Here is a 23430-nt window from a genome sequence, read left to right as displayed (position 1 = left end):
GAGCGCGGTGGTGCCATCTTGGCTCGTTGCTCATGAGGCAACCTCTGCCTGCCAGGTTCAAGTGATTCTCTTGAGTAGCTGGGACTATAGGCATGTACCACCACACCCAGCTAATTTCATGTATGTTTAGTAGAGACGGGGTTTCACTGTGTTAGCCAGGCTGGTCTCAAGCTTCTGACCTCGTGATCTGCCCGCCTTGGCCTCCCAAAGTGCTAGGATTACAGGCGTGAACCACCATGCCCGGCATGCTTCCAACTTTTATAAGTTACAAGAAATTGTACAGTTCATTCGTTAATTCTACACAATTCATTAAGCACAATTCATTCTACACAATTCTATACAATTTTTTTTTTTCAGACATGGGGTCTTTCTGTGTTGCTCAGGCAGAGGTGCTGGGACTGTTCCTGGGGCAACCACAGTTCGGGTTCCTGGGCTCAAGTGATCCTCCTGCCTCCGCATCCTGAGTGGGTGGCACACCCGGTGAGCCCTATTCTTTGTGTGTGTGTGTGTGTATCTGTAAATTTTTGACAGCATATTTTTAGTATATATTCCTAGAAGTGAAATTATTAAGTCAAAGGTAATGAGCGCATTGTATCTTCATAGATATTGACAAAATTCTCTCCAAAAAGATTACATCAAGTTACAAGTCGGCACTTGACTTGTTCCCCACAAGTTTACCAACACTGAACAATGTCTAATATTTTAAAAGTTTGCCAATTTTATGAAAAAACATGGACTCCCATTATTTTTAAAATTTGCATTTCTGATTACTAGTAGCTTGAGCATTTCTTCAGCCTTTTGTGGTAGATTTTTTATTTTTTTTGAGACAGGGTCTCACTCTGTCACCCAGGCTGGAGTGCAGTGGGTGCGATCATGGCTCACTGCAGCCTCGACTTACTGGGCTCAGGTGATTCTCCCACCTCAGCCTCCCAAAGCGCTGGGACTACAGGTATGAGCCACCGCACCCGGCCTTGTGGTGGGTTTGTTCATTTCTTTTATCCTTTAAAAAACTGGACCATTTGTCTTTTTGAAAAATTGAGTGAGTTCTGTCTATACTGGGGATTTAATTTTCTGTCTACTTGAGTGACATTTATTTGATTTTAAGATGCTATCAATTGTAGGATGATTTATTAATGTCACTCTGGGATAAGATGAAAGATTATATGCAGACTTCAAAAAGCTGACAACAGCACACATGTACCTGTGTACTCAGGTACTATTTTCTTCTTCAGCATTGTCATCAAAATGTGCGCCTGAGCCTTCTTTACCTTCAGAGCCTACACAGATTCTTGCTCTCAGCAGCCCTCCGGGATATGCCAGAGTGTGCGTCATAACTCTGGCTTGTGGCCTGGACATCTTTAGTAACTTTGGCGTTGACAGGTATAATTTTGAGGCACATCAAAGAATACCAAGGCTTTGTGTACATCTTCTGGTTTGTCAATCTCATAGTTTCCCTTTTTTCTCTAGTTGGATTTTATATAATTAGAAGCTAGACAATTCCCCCTGCTTGAAAAGACACCATAGATAAACACAGAAGACAAAAACAGTGGCAACACATTTTGTAGCACATTATATTAGTTAGAAGCCTTTGACATAGTGAGGCAGCTAAGTGACAGCCCTTCAGAGTATATGATTTGCTTATGCCAATCATTCCTGGCTTTAAGAATTACACAATCAATTCCAAGGACCTGGTGATTTTGACTGTCTTTAGTTATATTATCTGACCTGAGACAAACAGGAAACTTTATGTGTATAACTTTTTTTTCTTCCTTTTTTTTTTCTTTTTTTTGAGACATGGTCTCACTCTGTCTCCTAGGCTGGAGTGCAGTGGTGTGATTGCACCTCACTGCAGCCTTGACCTCCTGGGCTCAAGTGATCCTCCTACCTCAGCTTCCCAATTAGCTGGGACCATGGGTGTGCACTACCATGCCCAGCTAATTTTTAAGCATTTTTTATTGAGATGCAGTCCTACTATGTTTCCCAGGTTGGTCTTGAAATCCTGGGCTTAAGCAATCCTCCCATCGTGGCCTCCCAAAATGCTGGGATTGTGAGTCACTACATCCAGTCCAAGATACTTTCTTCTAGCATTTTTACAGACTGTTTTCTCTGTTAGAGTCTTTAATCCACTAGACATTTATATATCTTATATTTTTAAAGGGATCTTCAGTGTGGTCTCAGTACAATGGAAGTCTCTCCTCTCCCCACTTACTTATCATTCCCCCTTCATCAAACTTAACTTCCCTTTATAAAGGAGTCTGTTTCAGAATTCTGCATTATAACATTGGTATATGGTATGCCTATATCATATATTAGGTTTGTGCAGCTTTGAAAATAGTGGCAAAAACCACAATTACTTTTGCACCAACCTAATAGTTTTCGTTTCTGTAGCTTTATAATACATTCCAATATATGGCACATACAGCTCCCCTTGGGAACCTTCTTTTATCATCTTTATAGTATTGAGTGTTCCCATTTAGGAACATGTTAATGTTTCTATCTATTCACATTTCCCTTTATATTCGATAGCAAGGCTTTCTTAATTATTTATTTTTTCTATATAGATCTTATAAACTTGTTAATTTTCTTCTTATGGAATTTATGGCTTTTTGGTAACTACTGGGAATGGTCATCCCTGTAACTTTAGTCATGGGTCACTGATGAGACAAGGAAGCTTTTGATTATAAAGCATCTATGCCGTCATTGACACATCTTCCCTGGGATAGGAAGGATATTAGGTCAGTATACTAAAACCTTCAATTTGGTCCACGGCAGGAGGAATCTACCCCATGAACACTTATTGATATATTAATACACTTCCTTTGATGTTATTATGAAGACAGAAAAGTAAATCTGTTCTTAGGAGACCGTGAAGAAGCCTACTGAAGGGGCTTGGTGCACCTCCATTCTCGAACCAGCCCTGACTACACCTGGGGGTACATTCTCAGTAGATTTCAGGTGGGGCTTTAGGGCATCCAATATGCCTCTGGAGATGCATCTTCACCCACCTCACTTCCTATCTGCTCAATCTATGTGCGAGGTGCCTTCTTTGGTTTTCTGACTGTACTTGAGCTCCCCTGCTGGGATGGGCACCTTCCTCGTGAACCGCAGCCCGTGAGAGGGCCTCACCTCCCTGACGCTCTCTAGTGCTTTCCTTCAGGGAACTGGCCCCTATTTCAAGGGTGCAAGTTGGGGTCTTCTGAATTACAAGACTGCTGTTCTTTGCAGGACTCTGAACATTGTGCAGCCTAGATCTTCCTGCTGTCACTCCCCCTCCTCGAGTCTGGTCACTGCATCTTTCTGGACTCAGCTTGCACTACGCCCCTCTAAGAGATGGTCAGATCCTCCATCACTGTCTCTACCAATTCTTGGCCTCCTCCCCTTCCTCCTTTTTCTGCCAACTCCCTGCTAAGTTCCCAGAATCTCCCCACATGGTCCAGCCTACACTGGTTTGCACCTACAATTAAAAGTTGACATCTTACTACTTTGACCTTAAGGATGATAGAGCCAAATCTTTGAAGGCATTACCATTTTAATCAATCCACACTAACGTGTGTCTCTTGGTGGGTGGCTTAGACAGCCATTCACGCTATGAATGATCATCTTAAACTATGAAACTTACAATATCAAAAGCACCTTGACCCTCTAAACGCCACGATTGTGTGCAAGGTCACAGAAAGCCTAGAAGAGGCTTGTTACTGTCATATTACAGAATTTGACAAGCTTAAAAACACAAACTTTTCCCCCACGACTGAAATCTCTACTTACCAACTTCAGGGACACAGTCCTGTGGGTTACAAGATTCTCTCTCCTCTGGTTTCAACTGAGGGTCACAGAGGTTACTTAGAGTCATGTCATCTGACAGACACCGCACTTCCCGGACCCGAAAGCCACCCTGGCAGCTCTTGGAACACTGCATGGAAACAAAGGGAAAAGGTCAGATTTTTGGGCAGACTAATAGCTCAGTACACTGGAGAAAGATGACACTGGAAAATCTCAAACATTTCCAGAAGGAGATAGAATATGAAAACAAACTCCCATGTACTTATCAATCAGCTTCAACAATCAACAACTCATGCCAGGTGTGTCTCATCCATATCCCCCAGCCCTCCTGCTCCTCCCACTATTTTGAAGCAAATCTAGACATCTGATCACTCTTCCATATAATTCAGGCTGCAGCTCTAAAAGACAAGAACTCTTAACAATTACCACAATATCATTATTCTACCTAGAAATTACAATATTTTCTTATTCTCTTCAATATAGACTCACTGTTCCTACTTCCGCTTATCTTGTGAATCCTATAGATTTTTTTTTTAATTTTCATTTTTTGAGATGGAGTCTTGCTCTGTCGCCCAGGCTGGAGTGCAGTGGCACGATCTCGGCTCACTGCAACCTCTGCCTCCCAGGTTCAAGCGATTCTCCTGCCTCAGCACCCCCAGTAGCTGGGATTACAGGCATGTGCCACCACGCCTGGCTAATTTTTGTATTTTTAGTAGAGATGGGGTTTCGCCATGTTGCCCAGGCTGGTCTCAAGCTCCTGACTTCAGGTGATTCACCCGCCTCGGCCTCCCAAAGTGCTGGGATTACAGGTGTGAGCCAACGCGACCAGCCAAGATTTTTTAATAAAGATTTTTTTTCCTTTAAAAATCAGGATCTGCATTAGGTCTGCAGGTTGCAATTGGTCAATATGTCTTGGACTCTTTCAATCCATAGGTTTCTCTTCCAGTGTCTTTTTCCTCCTTGCACTTAAAAAGCTTTTGGTTGCAGCGGAGTGGGGTGGAACTGAGTCATTTGTTCTGTGGTTTCCCATAGTCTGGATTTTGCTGACTGTGCTCCCATGATGTAGTTCGTATTCCTCTATGCTCTATATTTCCTGAACATTGGAAGCTGGACCTAAAAGAGGCCTTAATAGGTGCAGGGTATTTTGTGTGTGTGTGTGTGTGTGTGTGTGTGTGTGTGTGTGTGAGACTACTTCCCACGGGCTGCCTGTCTTTTGGAGATGTTGGTGGCCACTGATGTGCAATGCTCAGATCCATTAGTTTATTGGGGGTCTGGAATTCTAATTCTAATTCTACCATTTTGCCTTTTATTAGCTGGAAATCTTTCATAAAGAATCCTTCCCTCAGCACTTTTACTCTTTGGTTACCCAGTGGTATGTTGTTTAAGAAAGAGAGTATAAACACTTGAATCTTTCCCTTCATTTACCGGTTTTCATAATAATAAGTTGGTTCCCTAACATCCTATAATGATGACCTATTAGTTTTTTAAAGTATTATAAACTTATTGTAAATGGATGGATTTAAACACATATAATGTGTTTCATCCAATCTGTGGTATTCTTCTTCTTACTGATGCTCACTGGCTCACAGGAGCCTCTACAAATTGGCTCTGGGATGCTTTGGACATGAGCTCCATTGTGTTTAAGAACTTCCTTGCTGTCTGCTAGGAAAGGATATCCCAACCTAACTTACATATATGCTGCCCCTGGTCTGGAAGCAGCCACCCCTCTGAATCTCTAGGTTGGTCACTGATTCTAGACTCTTTCAGTGGGTGAAATTAGAAACGATTTTTAGAAAGATAGCTTAATTTCTAAGTTTATACTAACACTTCCAATTCAAATTAAGGACAATAGGCTTTTTATTGAGGCCTTAAGTCGTACAATATCTATCTTGTATCTGTATCTACTTTCTCCTAAGTTGAACATCCTACTTCTCAAGGATATTGGGGCTAAAGGAATTATACTGTCATCTAATTACTCATTTACCTTCTCACACATTATATGCCCAATCATCATATCCAGTACAATACTATCACCAAACATAGGACAACTGCAAACAGGGTGAACATTTTTCTGCAGTAATTTTTTTAGTGATAGAATGCCAAACTACTATGTATTAAAGTTACTTGCAATAGTGCTGATGCCACCAACTGGAAACATACTTAGATTAATTTGTTTCATTGTATTTTCAGTTCTGGGGGATTGCTTTTTAAAAATTTAATTTTCCTTTATAATTATCTAAAATATTTACTTAGTTCCAAACTCAAATTTGTAAAACAAGTTACATTCAAAGAAGTCTAGCTTTCGTCAGTCTTTGCTAGTATAGTAACCATTGACTTCATATTTTCTAAATTTGCATCTAAAAATTTCCCTTTTTGTGGCATACAGATCTATCAGTTTTGACAAATTCATACAGTTGTGTATCTCTATTGCAAAGAAGACATGAAATCGTTTCATTGCAGACAAAAAATTCCCGTGCTGCCCAGATTGCACAGATGTGGTCACTCTATCTTCCAGCAGGCACTGATTTGGCCTCTGTCTCTGTAGCTTCTCCTTTTACAGAATATTACATAGATGGACTCACACAACATGTAGTTTTTGGAACCTGGCTTTTCTTTACTTAGCAAAATGCACTGGAAGTTCATCTATATCTTTGTTGCTGAGTTTTTTGTTCCACTGTGTGGATGCACCATGGTTTGTCTGTTCACCTGTTGATGGACATTTGGGTTGTTTACAGCAGGCGTTTTTGGAATTTGTCTCCTTCGACGTGGCTCTGTGTAGACTCTCCAAATCAGATGACAAAAGAAAGCTGCGATCTATTATTGTATCCTCAAGCCCTGGTCAACATCAAAATAATTAAATTCCACTTCCCAGAAGTTGACAGAATACCTTTTCAACCCACCTTCTTCGTTCCCATCTGCCTCTGAGATGTGGTTTGCTACACAGCCAAATGGCTGTTATCACTGGAGCAGACAGACACTTTTTGGAAATGGAATTCTCAACTTTTATTCATATATTTTCTAAGCAAAATTCCCTTTTATCACCCTGGATCATTGTGAGAAAGGGTCTGGCCCCCCTACTCTGGGGTCACTACAGCCTCTGCTTGAAGATCTTCAGTGATGAGAAGCAGAATGACCCTTCCCCCACTTCCCACCCTGACCCACAAAACTATGCCAATGGTCACCTGGGATGAGGCCGTCAGGAGGTTTTCTGGTCACCTGGAATGATGGTTTTCTGTTTTAGGAAGCTTCTTGAAAATGTACTCTTCAACTTGAAAAAAATGAATCTTATCCCTATATCCATCCTTTCCCCTTTCATTTCTTAATGACTTATTTCTGTATTTATCAATCCCTCTCTTTCTTCACTTACACACTATTTCCCTCCTTACAAAAAGGATTTCAAATGACTTGAGAAAGACTTAGAGGGTCACAAGATTTTTAAAAAGTGAGAAAACTAGGACTAAAGGAAGATAAAAGTAGGAAAAAGAAAGTGAAGCCACGGGAATATTAGAACATAAAATCCACTTTGCAGGATCCTGTATACTCTCTCTTTGAGGTGAGGCATAATTGTGGCTTTGAGGTTCCTTGTAGCCAGTTCAAACAGCAAACAGAATCAGTCCCACAATCCATAATCCAAAATGTCTATAGGATTTTTAAAAACTGTATATACACACACATACACACACACACTCTGTGTGTGTATAATGTAGTAATTAAAAAAAATTTTTTTTTAGAGACAGGTTCTTGCTAGTTGCCCTAGCTGGTTTCTTCCCACCTTGGCCTCCCAAAGTGTTGGGATTACAGGTGTGAACCACCACGCCTGGCATCAGATGTAGTACTTTTAACAGCACCGTTGAATCCTCAATCCTCTATGGCAGCGTTGCTCAAAATGCAGTCCAAAGACAACTCCATCCAACACACCTTAGGAACTTGCTAAAAATGCCAGTCCTCGGCCAGGGTTGGCCCAGAGTTGGTCTTGTCAAACAAGATCCCCAGATCTCACACCGAAGTGCAAGAGTCACTGTTTCTACAATTTAGAAACCAAGATCATCTAGGTCTCAGGCCTCACCCACCAAGGGGAGTACCTCCACCAAGGGTGGCTCACGGGGTACCCCAGCAGCCATCACCTAAGGTAGATTGCTGTAGGGAATCTCTTCCAGGGCTGAACCCAGTGCCTGGCCCAGAGGGGTCTATAGGAATTCAGATGGGGGACAGTGTGCCAATGCAACCTCCATCAAGAGCACCACGACTTACCATGCTCCATTCGGTGCTAAACCATTTGGCTCCGCAAGGCTTGAGGTGGCAGGATTGCTGGCTGGGGGGTTTTTCCAGGAAAGAACATTCAGAGGGGTCCAACACTTCAAAAGTGTCTGCATTCTTTCTAACACAAATCACCTCCCTCTGTTGTGTCCCACTCCCACACTCGATGGAACACTGCAGAAAGAAGCAGAGAAAGATGAGTGTCACATGATGGAAAGGGGGTGGCAGCTACTGTCCATCAAGGGATGCTTATGATGGGCACTGTCAATTCTACCACCAACTCTGGGAGGAAGAACCCATGAGATCTTGGCAATGTTTCTGGAGGAGAAGTGGCATATGGATTGCAATTTCCTAACAGTTCTGTCTCCAAATGCAGACTAGGTGCCCTCATTGTCATACCTGGAGGATGCTGGTCACTAAGATCTTATTGTCTTCTGTGCTGAGAGGGAAACAATTTACCATAAACTCTCCTGCAGGAACACACCAGCCAGGTCATTTGGTTGTTTCTGTCCCGTAGAATCTGACACTTCTCACAGGAGGTAAGACAATGAACTGACATTCTTATCTGTTATTTTCTTAGGAGGTGGATACTGTGACTGAATGAACTCCTAGACTCTGCACACCTGTGAACACCCAAAGCTGAGAAGAAGACCTAAGGTTTGGGAAAATGTACCCTATGGTCAACCCTCCCGTTCCAACAGGGCAGCCAGCGGGAACTGTAACAGAGCCCAATCTTGTTTCCTAATGTGGTGCTGAAATCTGCAACATGGAGTAGTGACCCCACAAAGAAGCCAGGCAATTCCATATGTTGGTGCATTTCATTAGTTTATGGAAATAAAATGCATATAACTGTTGGCTCATAAATTATCCCATTTAGTATCTATTACTTTGCAAAATGGTTTTTTTTTTGCTCATGTTTGGTTTACTCAATACTTTTGTTTTTTGAGACAAGGTCTCACTCTGTCACCCAGGCTGGAGTGCACTGGTGTGATCATGGCTCACTGCAGCCTCAACTTCCTGAGCTCAAGTGGTCCTCTCACCTCAACCTCCAGAGTAGCTGGGACCACAGGTATGCACCATCTTGCCTGTTTTTTTTTTTTTTTTTTTTTTTTTTTTGAGACAGGATCTCACTTTGTCACCAAGGCTGGAGTGCAGTGGAATGATCTTGGCTCACTGCAACCTCCAACCTCCACTCCCCAGACTCAAGTGATCGTCCCACCTCAGCCTCCAGGATAGCTGGGAATACAGGCACATGTCACCATGCCTGGCTAATTGTTGTATTTTTTGTAGAGATGGGGTTTTTCCATGTTGCCCAGGCTGGTCTTGAACTCCTGAACCCAAATGATCTGCCTGCCTTGGCCTCTCAAAGTGCTGGGATTACAGGCATGAGCCACCACACCAGGCCTTGCCGGACTAACTAAAAAAAAATTTTTTTAGAGACGGGGGCTGGGCACGGTAGCTCACTCCTATAATCCTAGCACTTTGGGAGGCCAAGGTGGTTGAATTACCTGGGGTCAGGAGGCAGAGGCAAGATAATCACTGGAACCTGGGAGGCAGAGTTTGCAGTGAGCCAAGGTTGTGCCACTGCACTCTCGCATGGGTGCCAGAGCAAGACTCCGTCTCAAAAAAAAAAAAAAAAAAATTGCTTTTAGAGATGGGGTCTCATTATGTTGCCCAGGCTGGTTCTTGAACCCCTGGCCTCAACCAATCCTCCCGCCTTGGCCTCCCATCATTCTGGGATTACAGATGTGAGCCACTGTACCCAGCCTCTTCATACTTTTTGATTTAAAGTTGTAAAGCTGTGGTCTGTGTGCTTTTATAGACTTTAAAGAATCTACTACCTTTCTAAGAAGCCTGCAACAATGTCTGCAGTTCAAACTCTAAATATTAGCTCTGTTGTCCATAGGCAGCCACACAATCAAATAAAAATAAGGAGAAAGAAAAACCCCTATCTATGGAAAAAAAAAATCATAAAACCCTCAAACCAAACAATTGATGAATTAGTCACACAGGGCATGAATTAGCAGAGGCCATCAGTTTCTGCTTTGTCTATGCCTTCTTTTTTGCCATCTTCATAGCATTAAAAAAACTATAAGTTTTTTTATTTAAAAAATATATTTTTTGAGATGGAATCTTGCTCTGTCACCCAGGCTAGAGTGCAGTGGTGCGATCTTGGCTCACAGCAACCTCTGCCTCCCAGGTTCAAGCCTCAGCCTCCTAAGTAGTTGGGGCTACAGGTGCGAGCCCCTATACCTGGCTAATTTTTGTATTTTTAGTAGAGACAGGGTTGCGTCACGTTGGCCAGGGTGGTCTCGAACTCCTGACCTCCAGTGATCTGCCTGCCTTGGCTTCCCAAAGGGCTGGGATTACAGGTGTGAGCCGCCGTAACCAGCCAAAAAAAAAAAAAAAAAACTGTAAGATTTCCTACTCTTCCTACTCTCCTATTTTCTTCCATGTTAGTTTATGATTTGGAGTGTATTTGTGTCTTGGCCTTTTCTTTTTCTATACATGTCCTTTTCCTTTTCTATTCATGTCTTGTCCTTTTCTCAAGTGCTACAGGCATTGGAAGAACTGAAGGCAGGAGAAGAGCCACAAACTGCAGCAGGCAAAGGTCTGGCCTCTCCCGCAGGAGGAATGAGGATGGGGCAGGGACGGGCGGCAGGGGTGGAACACTAGGCCGAAGACAGGAGACATGGAAACTAGAGTCCAGACAGTGTCGCTAAATAGTTCTGCGTCTTTAGCCAAGACATTGCCCTTTCCCAGGTGGCTGTGGTCTTATCTGAAAAGCGAAAGTGAGGGGTTTGGAAACATGATCTGAAAGACCCCTCAATGCTATGAGATCCTACATCTGTACTAAGTGTGTGGCAGAACAGAAGACTGTACACTTTGATCAAAACCTGTCGTTATCTTCTGCTATTTTTGGCACGTCCTTGAAGAGATTGTGTACTTAAGGGAGAATGAGCACGTCTCAGTCTTCTCTTACTGTAAATGCTCAGAAATGGCAGAATATGCGTGTCTGGAAAGTGAATGAATGTGTTTATGTGTATCTGTATCTGTGTGTGTGTGTGTACTCGCGCATGAGACAGCATTTGAAGACAAGAAAGGGCAATCAGCCTTGGTGGACCAGAAATTATGGGGAATCTTTGAACACTGAAAGACAGATGAGATCAAATTGAAGAAGGAAACTATAGTCCAAATGCACACAGAGGAGGAGTTCTAGCAAAGATCATGTGCTTCATTCTATATTGTGGTAGATGGAGATCAGGATGGAGGTCTCAGGACAATGAGTGATCAGCTGAGTTACTGGCCAAGAGCAGCTGGGGTGGCCTGACTGTGCCAAGGATGAGGAAGCAGTGAGTCATCTGCCAGAAGCATTCGTGTCAAAGTGCAAAATTAAGTCATTTTCAGGTATTCAATGGCTCAAAAACCTTACCGCTTACAAATCCTATTTGAAAGACTTTCTGGGTTATAGTCTTTAGCAAAATAAAAAGAACCAGGAAGAAGACACAGGATATAAAGAAGGAGCTGGCAAAGACACCAATAAAAGCTGTTATTACTAATGGATACCAGGTGTCTTTTTGGGACGGTAACAATGTGTTGGAATTGGTTGTACAACTTTGTGAATTTACTAAAAACCAATGAATTGTATATTTTTAAAGGTTATGGTATGTGAATTATAGTTCAATAAAAAAGACTCTTTGGGGGGAAAGGAGAAAGCTATTTTAAAATTTAAATCTATATTTTCTATAAAATTAACATTAATCTGGAGCTAGATCCAGATAATATCAACATCTTTTTGGAGATATTGTAGATTCAGAGAGTGGAGGTAAATAAAAGGGGAAGGCTTCTATTTTCTTTTAGGAGAGATGTGGTTTCTGATAACTTGACACTAATGGATACATAAAAGTTAAAATTCTGTGTTAAAAATTTGAATGTTATCACAGAAGATATACCACTAGAAGATTGATGACTTCCAAAATTTTGGAGGGGAAAAAATGGAATTAAGAAAACTTGACTAGTAACAAACATGCTGAAAGGAAAGAGGAAAGAAGCAAGAAAGTATGACAACAGAAAACATAAAATAAGATGGTAGGGAAAAGTCCAAACATATAAGTGATTACAGTAAATATAAATGGTTAAAATTTAACTCTTAAAACACAAAGGTCTATAGATTGGGTAAAAATAAAGACAAAAATAGTCCTCCATATGAAATATATACCTTAAAAATACATAAAAAGTTTGAAAATTAAGAAATTGATGAAGATATATCAGGTGAAAATCAAAAATGAGAAACAAGATGGAGTAATTCAAATAGTAGACAAAATATAATCCACAGAGAAAAGCATACATGACACAAAGTAATATTTAATAGGGATAAATGCTTTCAGTGAGAAGTGATGGCAATTATGCACGTTTCTGTACCTAAAGAATTCCTGCAGCTGCACTTTGGTGGATCATTGATTCGTGAAAAGATGAGAATAAAAATATCTATTGCAATAAATGCAATCAATAAAATGCAATCCAGACCCAGAGGCAGACAAAATGGCTGCTCCTGAAGACTAGAGACTGTGACAGATTTCCCCAGAACTAAAACAGTCTAAGGTTGCAGTAAACTCAGAATTGATAAGAGAAGAAGGGAAATAATTCTGGGCATAAATAATAGACTTGGTAGACTCTTATGAGTAAGAGTTGGGCTACTGTACCTCCAGAGTAGAAAAAGACTCCCTAAGCTTGATATACTCCTAGTTTCCAGGGATCTGGGAAGCAGCAGAAGTGGAATATATGCCTTTCTTGGTGGAGTCAAAAGACTCTAAAGCCAGAAACTCCTTGGTCTCTGCCTCTCCGTGGACTTACGTCTCATTCTCTCAGACTGGCTTTTTGCACAAGCCTCAGTAGGGCCACTGCCAGCACTTGAGCTCACAACTGCCTAGTGAGTCTCTTTCCTAAAACACAAATGAAAAGTCCCCGGGAAGGATTCTGTTTGGCTCAGCTTGGGTCACACGTCCACCTGCTGGGTCACATGTCTACCCCTGGACTAATCACTGTGACCAGGTTGGTGGGGTATTCGAAATGCCAACTGTCATTCAACCCATATGGTTGGAAGGAACATTTATTTTTATATTCTGAAGTCAGTTAATGTTTAAAACTTACCTTTCAAGAAATAAGCATGCTCTTATTTAGTTTTCTTTGGGGAGTCAAATTCCTAGGGCAGGGAGTTTCCATCAGGCCCTGATATCATTATAAATCCAGAACCAAAACCTTGGCCATATTAAATTGTATCTTGACTCTTTTGGACAACAGGGCAACCAATCCTTTGTTTCTAATCTTAGCAGAAATAAAGGTTGTCTTTGCCAGGGTTCATACCACTCTTAGTTCTGGAGCTTAGGTCTAAAGTCAATAGGAGGCCACAAGCAAAAAAGGCCCTGAATCCTGCTCCCTTCTCTTCTAAGAATGGTAGACATATGAGTTCAATTGTATTGCTTATTTCACATGTGTGACTATAATGATCTGATACGATTTCACACATCTATGGATATTTGGTATAATTGGTGTCCCATATGTAGTCACTGCTGAATTATCTTTGGGGTTTAGGTCCTATGTATTTTACTACCAGTAATGAGATAGCAATTGCTGGCAGAAAAAATAAACATAGAGCGATGGGAACTAATATTTATTAGGTATTTCTCATATCCCAAGCAATAGGTAACTCTCTTTATGTATAGCATCTTATGAAAACCTCATAACAACCTTAGGAGGTTGGTATTATTATCTTCATATTCAGATGAGGAAACAGGCTCAGAGAGGTTAAATCACTCACCTAGAGCCAGAAAACTAATGAGAAGTCAAGCTGGGATCAGTTAGCAAATGTGTCTAACTTTGATATTCACCAGAGTAGCACTGGAAGTACTTGAATTCTTTCTGAATTCTCTATATTTTAAGAAACATTAAAGGGAATTTGAAAAGAAAAACATTTCCTTATGCTTTTTGCATAAAAACCCTATGTTGAAGTGGTAGAGATGATAGCATTTGGATATCTTCACATTCTATTTCTCACTTACCATTATGCCATATGCATTTTCACATCTTCCTAACGATCACTGTCATTGTCACCTTATCTTTTACTGAGTTAGGATATTCCATAATATCTGTAACCATCCTGCTGTCATGAACATCTCTGCTGAAAACTTTTTTTTTTCTGTTGTTAATTATTTCCTTAAAATGAATCCCCAGGAGTGGGGTGACTGGGTTAAGGCAAATGAACATTTTTATGGTTCTTGACTTTTATTGCCAAATTGCTTTCCAAAGGGCTCGTATCAGTTTACAAGGACAAGGCAGCACATTTTTTTCCAAGGTCGGTTTTTAAAGCTACTTAAAAGAAATAAAATTCTATATGGAGCCAGAGGTCTTGATAATGTGTAAATCATGATCATAAGCCAAACAGTCCTTGGAGAACTAGCCAGCCCTGGGAGCCAAATGCTAAGTGGCCCAAGAACTCCAATACTGATGGTAATCAAGACAAGGCAGTCATTTCCACATTTTCTTCGTGGGGTTCACGTTCAATTTTGGAAGAGGGAAAATGTAATTCTTCAATTATTAAAGTATTCAGTATTATTTATTCTTCATAATGAACAATTGCGACTTTTAAAATTTCTGCTTCTGACACTGTCAGAAACGGAAAAAGCTGGCTTTATTAACAGGAATAATAATAGCAGCAGCCAGCATTTATTGTGTGTCAGGCACTGTGCTACATACTTTTTGTACACAATTTCATTTCTTCTAAAAATAACCTCATAAGGTACCATCATTGCCAGCATTTTATAGATGAGGAAAGCATGCTAGGTCATAAGCTCCCTGAGGGCAGGGATATTTGTGTTGCTCACTGATGTAGCCCAAGTACTTAGATGAGCACACAGTAGGTGCTCAATGAATACTGTTGACTGACTGAGGCTCCAGAAATATAAATAGCTTCTCCAGGGTCACAGGTAGACAGTGGCACAGCTGGGATTCAAAGTTGGGACACTTGACACAAAGTCCTGGTTCCTAATCCCTCTGGTATGCTGCCTTTTGCCTGGCACAGGCAGACGTACCCAGTTCTGGCCACTCACCTGACTCCAGCTCCCGGCAAACCACTCCACCTTGCCTGTGCAGGGTCCGTTGTCACATGGGGTGGCCTCTGCCGGCCGGTTGTTCCCACAGCCCTCCAAGGGCAGGCTGCTGACATGGTTGGTCATGCACACCACCGAGCGTGTCCGCACTCCGGCCCCACACTCCGCTGAGCACTATGAGACAGGGGAAGGGCACATTAGTGGGGAGGCCCTGGCAGCTGCTGAAGCCACTTTCAAATGATGGAAAGGAGGATGGAATGCTTCATTTTCCTGCCGTCTGTTTCCCCTAGAAATATCTGACAGCTTCTCATGCATAGCCTACTCCATTATGAGATATCAGTATGACAACTCCCTGTCTTAGATTTTCAGGGTTGGGCTACATTCCAAATTCCAAATATCCAATCTCGCCACTGCAATTAATACACTTATACTTGTTAGACTATCCTTCCCAGCTTTTGCCTTCAAAAATACATTCAGCTTGGCTGGGTACGGTGGCTCACGCCTGTAGTACCAGAGCTTTGGGAGGCTGAAGTGGGAGGATTGCCTGAGCTCAGGAATTTGAGACCAGCCTGGATAGCACAGTAAGACTGTCTCTACAAAAATTCAAAAAATTGGCCAGGAGCAGTAGGTGTGCACCTGTAGTCCCAACTACTCAGGAGGCTGAGGCAGGAGGATCACTTGAGCCCAGGAGTTTGAGGCTACACTGAGCTATGACTGCACCACTGCACTCCAGCCTGGGAAACAGAGTGAGAAGACCCGGTCTCTAAAAATAAAAATAAAAATATATTCAGCTGAAGAAGAATGAGTACATGAAAACCTGGGCACATTTCTACCTGCTAGTAGCCAAGTCTGGACTGGGAAAAGGGGGGGACTTGAGTCTGTCACCTCAATATTGCTGCCTGATATTAAGGAGAATTGTTCTAGTCCCTGAAGGCCACAGCTAAGAGAAGATTGGGAGACAGCTTGGTATAGAGGGAGAGCTTGGCTTTGGAACTAGGTGCATCAGTGTTGATATCCTCACTAGCTATGCAGCCTGGAGCAAGTGACCCAGCCCCTCCTACCTTTGGCATGCTCATCTAGACAACTGGCATAGAAACACATTTCTGGCAGGGCTGTGGAGACTGTATAATATGCTTTGCAGGCAGGAGGTGCTCAATAAATGGTATAAGGGGCTTCATCTCCTACATTCCCACTCCAAGATAGAGAAACAAAGCCTCATAGGGATAAAATCTTCACTTACAGCCAAATAACTATTAGTCATTTTTCTACTACAATCACACAGTCCTCTCCTAGGACACAGTGAAAACATTCCTGAGTCACAGCCCAAAGCTCTTAGAGCATTTTCCATCTGTCTTGACATACTTTGGAATGTGCCCTTATTTTGGTTCTCATCTTATCTTGTCTTTTCTTTTTTTCAAGACATGGTCTCGCTTTGTCACCCAGATAGGATTGCATCACCCAGGTGGCGTGATATTAGCTCACTGCAGTCTCGACCTCTTGGGGTCAAGTGATCCTCCCACCTCAGCCTCCTGAGTAGCTCCAGGTGCTCACCACCACATCCAGCTAATTTTTGTATTTTTTGTAGAGATGGGATTTTGTCACGTTGCCCAGGCTGGTCTCGAACTTCTGAGTGCGAGATCGGCCTGCCTTGGCCTCCCAAAGTGTTGGGATTACAGGCGTGTGCCACCACACCTAAACTTCATCTTATCTTTTCAAACATTTTTTGGGCATCCTCAGCTGGGTGTCCTATGGGTACCTTGAATCCAGCATGTACACCTTCGCCACTGTTACCATTCCTCCTCTTATTTTTCTGATTTGCTTTCAAGTTTCTACCTGGATTTGAAAGTTGACTGTTCTCCTACCCTCTTGCTTCTAACATCTAGACAATCATTAGGTCTCACAGACTCTAGTTCTGCCACATTTCTCTAATCTGTCTTGTCCCTTTCCACCCATGGTTCCCAGCACAGTTTACTTTCTTACCCTGGACTATGGCTGTAGCTTCATGCTCAACCTCACCAGCTTTTCCAATGCATTGGGTTGCCAGGTGTTGAGAACACCATGCTAAAAATTCCCTCTGAAGTCATCCCATTCCTAACAGAAGCCACATATGGACTTCCCCAATAGCATTAAGGGTTTTCTATACTATGGCCCTAATTGACCCAATTCTTCTAATTTCCCATTATCCTATCCCACATACCTCCTGCTGGACAGACTCAGAGTGGCTGCTATTCCCTGATCACATAAAAGGCTAACAGAGTCCTTGCCCCTGCCATTCCTTCCACCCAGCATGCTCTTTCCCTTCACTGGACAGATCAGAAGCCTTTAAGGCTCAGCTCAAATACCATCTCCTCCGTGAAAACTATCTTGACTGCCCAATTTAAGATGTTCTTTCCAGTCTTGGAATTCTCATGGCAATCTGTGTGCTGCCTCCCGCCTTTGTATTATGGTTATTTGTGTCTGGTCTTTTTTTTTTTTTTTTTTTTTTTGTCTTTGCTGAAGTAGGCTTGGTGAGAGCAGGAACTAATGAATCATCTCTAATTCTTTCTCAGGTCAGTGTCTTACTCATCAGTAAATCCATGAATATCAGTTGCATACAGACTTGGGCCCTGCCTTGTTCATCTATTAGCACTTTCCAATCCTAGACGTGGCCCTTTAGCACATGACCAAAGCCCTTCTAAGGGTTTCTGGGTCTTTTCTTAAAAATAGAGTCAATATTTGAGGTCTACCCATATTATTTTAGAAAATAAAGCAATAGAATTTTAAATAAAAATAGAGAAAAGGGAAAAACAATCCTTATGACCTCATTTCCTTATCAAAATTTCCACTTTCATTTTTGTATGCTGCCATCTAGTCTTGTAAAATCACATGTCGGTATGAGTGATCAAACATTTACCTTTCCACTGCTAAGCTGGGCCTGAGCCCTTAGGGAAGAAACTCCCTCTGGAGCAAAGGGCTTGAAGGGGATCAGAACACGCCACCCCAAAATATGTTGCTTTGGCATATTGATTATTTTGAGCTGAAGGCTATTGAGAAATAGCAGATGCAGGAAGAGCTCTCTGCCTTCCCCCTTTCTGCCTAAAAACCAGTGCATAAGTTTCCCACGAGAAAGGTGCCCTCCCAGCGCTAGGAAGAAGAGAACATTCTTGTCATTGGAGAGGGGAGTTGACCCCAAGATGAGTCTGCAAAAATAAACTTTAATAAAATAACCCTTGTCTTCTGTCAGTTTCCCCCATATTTTTCTTAGTCAATTTCTCACAACTTACTGTCCTTAGAAGCCCCAGCCCCTTTACTTTTTCTAATCACTTCTCCATAGTTTATCACCCTTTGTTAAAATGGTATATAATCCCTCAAGGCTAATTGCTTCTTTGGGGTTGTCACTTCTTTCCTATGAAGCCCCCCATATATTTTAACCACTATAAAAATATTAACATCAAATAAAATTGGTATGCTTTTTGTCTGTTAATCTTTTGTCAGCTTAATTCACAGACTGCAGCCAGAGAACCTAAGAATGTAGAGGAAACAGTTTTCCTCCCCTAAGGTTTGCAGACATTTTTCATGTCCTTTGCTCTATTTAGATTGTTATTAGAAATCTGGGACAATGACTCAGTCTCTTAGCTTAAAATTTGTTACAATAATTGAAATATTCTAGGCTAAAGGATTTGTCTGTTTGTTTGTTTCAGCCATGTATGATCTGGTTTTCTTCGTAACTTTAAAACTCAAGATATTTAAATATTCTTGTAAAGAATACAAGGTAGGCCAGGTGTGGTGGCTCACACCTGTAATCCCAGCACTTTGGGAGGCTGTGGTGGGCAGATCACCTGAGGTCGGGAGTTGGAGACCAGCCTGGCCAACATGTTTAAATCCCATCGCTACTAAAAATACAAAAATTAACTGGACATGGTGGTGCACATTTGTGATTCCAGCTACTTGGGAGGCTAAAGCAGAAGAATCGCTTGAACCTGGGAGGCGGAGATTGCAGTGATGCAGTGAGCCAAGATGGCGCCACTGCACTCCAGCCTGGGTGACAGAGTGAGACACTATCTCAAAAAAAAAAAAAAAAAAAAAAAAAAAAGAAGAAGAAGAATAAAGGGTAAATAGAAATAGAATTTTAGTTATCTTCATGTTTCCAACCCTTAGACTACTTCTTTCCAGGTAATTTCCATCTGACTAGCTAACTTAATTTTCTGCTTTCAAAACCAAGTAATGCACATGCATCTGGGAAAGTGTCTTCACATCCCCATGTACTTAACTTAAAAGAAGAATGTGAAGGACCATGCCAGTGCCCAATGGGAGGACATCACATGGATGAGGCCTGTAGAGGAGTTTCATTTTATTACAACACCTGCAGTGAAAAGCCCAACAAATGTAAATATGAAAGGAGCTTCCCACACAGAACCTGGCCCAGGAAGCCTTTCAGCAGAAGCAAGGGGAAGAAATCCCTACCAGGGAGTAGGGACTAACCTTCCAGGTGAGGCTCCAAACCACACCCACCCACTGTCCTTAAAGGATGTTCCTAAAAGAAGGACCAAATCTGCTTTGCTAGTCAGAAGAGGACATGACTTGTAATTGAACTTCTGGGCTGATAAAACACAGAAACACATGGAATTCCTAAGCAACCCTCTGGTGGGGACTGCCTTCTCACTCTAGCAACAGTTAAATCCTAAACTTGGCCCAATTGGCCCCTAAGGGACTATAAGGCTCTAATGACTACTCTTGAACTTCAGCTTTATGCATCATTTCTTGTAATTTAAATGATTCAGTCTTTTCTTCCTGGAAAACTGTCTTAGAAATTAGGTGTTACCAAACTAACGCTAGTGGACTTTCTAAAAGTGTTTTTTCCTGTTGTGATTGAAAACTGCACATGTGCTTAGACCTATCATTGAATTGTAGAACTGAAAAGTCACGATGCTTACTTCTGATACGGCCCACTCTCAATTAAAAGCAGCTGAAAAGATGTTTTTAAGGTGAGTCATTAAGCCAGAAGAACTTTGTGTCCCTAGAAGTTTAAGAGAAGATTCAGACTGGGGTTACAACCTCAATTCATTTAGGTAAAGATTAATTAATTTTAAATTGGGCAATAAGACACATTCTGTACTTTAAGTGTTTGTGAACTTTAATTTTCTTTGGTTTCTCCCTCTTGAGCTTATTGAATCAGAGGCTGTGTCTCGTTCATGACTGGCATGGAACAGGTGCTCAACACATGTTCATTCCCAGTAATAAAAAATTTCATAGTTCAGACTGAAGCTTAACAAGGCCTTTTTTTTACACAAAGCAACTATTCAAAAGTGGAAGACTGCCATCCGCTGGTCATTCCAGGGGCTGAACATTTTCTAAGACCAACTGGTGGCCCAAAGGCCCCTGGTGACATGGAGCTGAAGAAGAATGAAGCAGCCCAAAGGAAACCCTTCCCACTGTGCCAACCTCCTCTAGGTCATAGCTTCAAATATGTTACTGCAGTGGTTACTCAGCAATGTCACAGTTGAAAACACTGAAGCTCAGTGAGTCACTAGCTGGCTCAGAGTCAAATATGAAATAAGTGGTGGTCATGGAGATGACACCAAAGCCAGTGTACTGGTGTCCCACTCATCTACTCTCAAATAAGCATGAACATTTAGAATTCATCATCTATTCTGAGGGTAGATAAGGCAAAAATTATTTACTTACATCATAGCACCCAACTTGCATGATTTAGAACATCTTTCCCAAAATGAACAAAAGAGTTCCCTGAATAGAATAAAGTGCTCATTCTTTGCTCTATTTATAATTTTAAGCCAAGTTAGATTCAGCAAGAACTTATGTTGAAATACAAAGCAAAATTACTTTAAGGGGAAATCTGCAAGTCATTATTGGAGGAGAAATAAGTAGTGTGGAAATCTTTGGAAAATTGATATGTAGCTTTTTACTGTTCTAAATAAACATGGGAGACACACAGAGGAATGAACCACTGCAGTTATTTTCCCCAGAGTTGTTTTGTCTCTGTACGTATTGTGCTCTGAAACCACTGCCTTTTCAGAGAGTGGCAAATGTAGAGACATAGAATTTACAAACTAAAGAATCATGGCAACAAAATGACTGTAAAAGCGCTCTCAGTTGCTGCTTGGAAGACTACACGGAAATAATCTTTCTGGAGAACAATTAGCTAAAGTGTATTAAGAGTTCTAAAAGCATTAATAATATTTTCCCATATTTTACCATGATTCCATGTCCCCACTATTTTTACAGAGATAAGAAAAGGTGCACGTAAAGATTAATGCACAAGAACACTTACTGAAGTCTTTTAAAATATTCTCTTTCAAACAGTAAAACATCACCCGTGTATGGAGGCTTATATCTGTAATCCCAGCTACTCAGGAGGCTAAGGTGGGAGGATCACTAGGGCCCAGGAGTTCAAGGCTTCAGTGAGCCACGATTGTGCCACTGCACTCCAGCCTGGGCAACAGAGCAACACCTGGTCTCTAAAAAATACAAATGAAAACTAAAAAACCCCAAACATTTAGACATAGGAGATTGTTTCAGTCATGTAGTTTTACAGCTTATTATAATAAAAATCATGTTTTAAAGATTTTATACTTATAATAATTAAGTGAAAAGAGCAGGTGACCAAATTATACATACATTATGATATAAAGATACATTTATATCTTTAAAATATGTATGAGGAGAAAAAGCTATGTAGGTAAAGTATGTATGAGAAGAAAAAAGCTTGAAGTACAGCTTAAAATAATCTCAAATTTTCTTTTAGTCAAGAGGTTTGGAGCATACTTTTCCAAATTTCTCATATTCTTAAAACAATACTGTGTTACTTTATAACCTGAAAAAAATAAACATTATTTAGAAAAAGAATCATTCCAATATGAAAATGAAAGCCCAGCATCATTCTTTTCATCCATTTGCTGATATAGGAAATCCATCAGGTTTACTGAGAACACAAATGAGTTCAGAAACCAAAGCACAAAAGGACTAGTTGAAGAAACTAGGAAGTTTTAGCCTGGAGAAAGTGGAATGCGTGCCCCGATGGCTGTAGGGCTGTCCTTTTCTAAAGGACAGTGGGACTTAGTAAGAAACACTTTGGTTCACTGTAAAAGGAGACCTCTTGACACCTTGAGCTGTACAAGAAATAGATGTAATTGTCTGGACACAGAGTGAATTTCTGATCAAGGGTTTGGGCAAGAGCTGTGGCCTATGTCAGGGACACTGCAGAGGATTCCTCACGCTGGCAAGGAGGCTGAGCTCACAAACAACTTCCCCCACTGTGTCCGCAGTGCCATGAGCTAATGTTTGGGATGCGAGGCTTAGAAAATGGGGATACACAGAAGAACTAGGATGAGCTTTCCTGGACTCAGCTTTAGGGCAGAAGCTTGAGTCAGTGGCCAGCAGCACTTACTCTCCATCTGTTTCTCTTTGGTTAGAGCTTCCCAGATGGCCAAATTAGTGTCTGTTCCTGGGACTGGGGGCACAGTCAGATGCTCATCTTGGGAGCTCAGTATTTGCACCAAGGGCTGTCCATCTGGGACCATCCTGGGGCTAAGGGGCAGGGGCTACATGCCATGAGGTGTGGGGAACCCACAAGAAGATGAGTCACTAGGTAAGAATCTCCAGAACCATCTCTGGAGGTGGAGTGAAGGCTGCATTTGCAGGCTTGTTCTTCCTCTTTTGCTGGATAACATTCCCTATGGAAGTGGATTGTTATGGTGATGACAGGGACAAAATGAAGAAGGGGCATCTTACACCGTGGAGGGAGAGAAAACCTATGTGAACGCCTCTAGGGGTGATGTTCAAAATACTCAATAACAGGTGCATGGTGGCCACTGACCGGTCAGAATGGACACTGGCCAGTTGGAGCCAGCCAGTGTGGCAGTACAGGGCATGTCTGTTGATATCCCCAAACTGTGAAAGGGTCTTTCTTTGAGTCTGAGATACAACGGTTGTTGTTCTCATGATGCTGGGAGTTGGGATGGGTGGGGGCTCATGGGCTGCATCATGTCTCCTAAGATCCAAGAATCTGGCTGGGCTCCTCTGTCTTTTTTATGGCCTTGTTACTCAGAGTGTGGTCCCTGGACCAGTGGCCTCAAAGACCCCAGGAACCTATTAGAAATGTAGACTGTGGCCAGGTGCGGTGGCTCATGCCTATAATTCCAGGGCTTCGGGAGGCCGAGGTGGCAGATCACTTGAGCCCAGGAGTTTGAGACCAGCTTGGGCAACATGGTGAAACTACAAACAAGTATAAAAAATTAGCCGGGGTGGTGGCGTGCACCTATAGTCCACCTATGTTGTGGGGGAGGTAGGG

The 23430-nt window shown here is 41.8% G+C and overlaps 1 protein-coding gene across 2 annotated transcripts in view; it reads right to left on the bottom strand.

Moving 5' to 3' along the window:
* THSD4 (thrombospondin type 1 domain containing 4) overlaps positions 1 to 23430 on the bottom strand; it is a 674086-nt gene that overhangs the window by 5445 nt on the left and 645211 nt on the right. For both annotated transcript variants that reach the window (XM_023220857.1, XM_023220858.1), the window contains 3 exons: positions 15144 to 15317; positions 8032 to 8211; positions 3766 to 3910 (listed from right to left, as the gene is read on the bottom strand). In XM_023220857.1, coding sequence (XP_023076625.1) covers positions 3766 to 3910; positions 8032 to 8211; positions 15144 to 15317 — 499 coding nt within the window. The remainder of the gene's footprint in view (positions 1 to 3765; positions 3911 to 8031; positions 8212 to 15143; positions 15318 to 23430) is intronic.

Source organism: Piliocolobus tephrosceles, chromosome 6 (assembly GCF_002776525.5).
Source record: "Piliocolobus tephrosceles isolate RC106 chromosome 6, ASM277652v3, whole genome shotgun sequence".
NCBI lineage: Eukaryota > Metazoa > Chordata > Mammalia > Primates > Cercopithecidae > Piliocolobus > Piliocolobus tephrosceles.
Note: the sequence above shows the minus strand (reverse complement) of the source record. Positions and strands in the feature narration are given on the sequence as shown.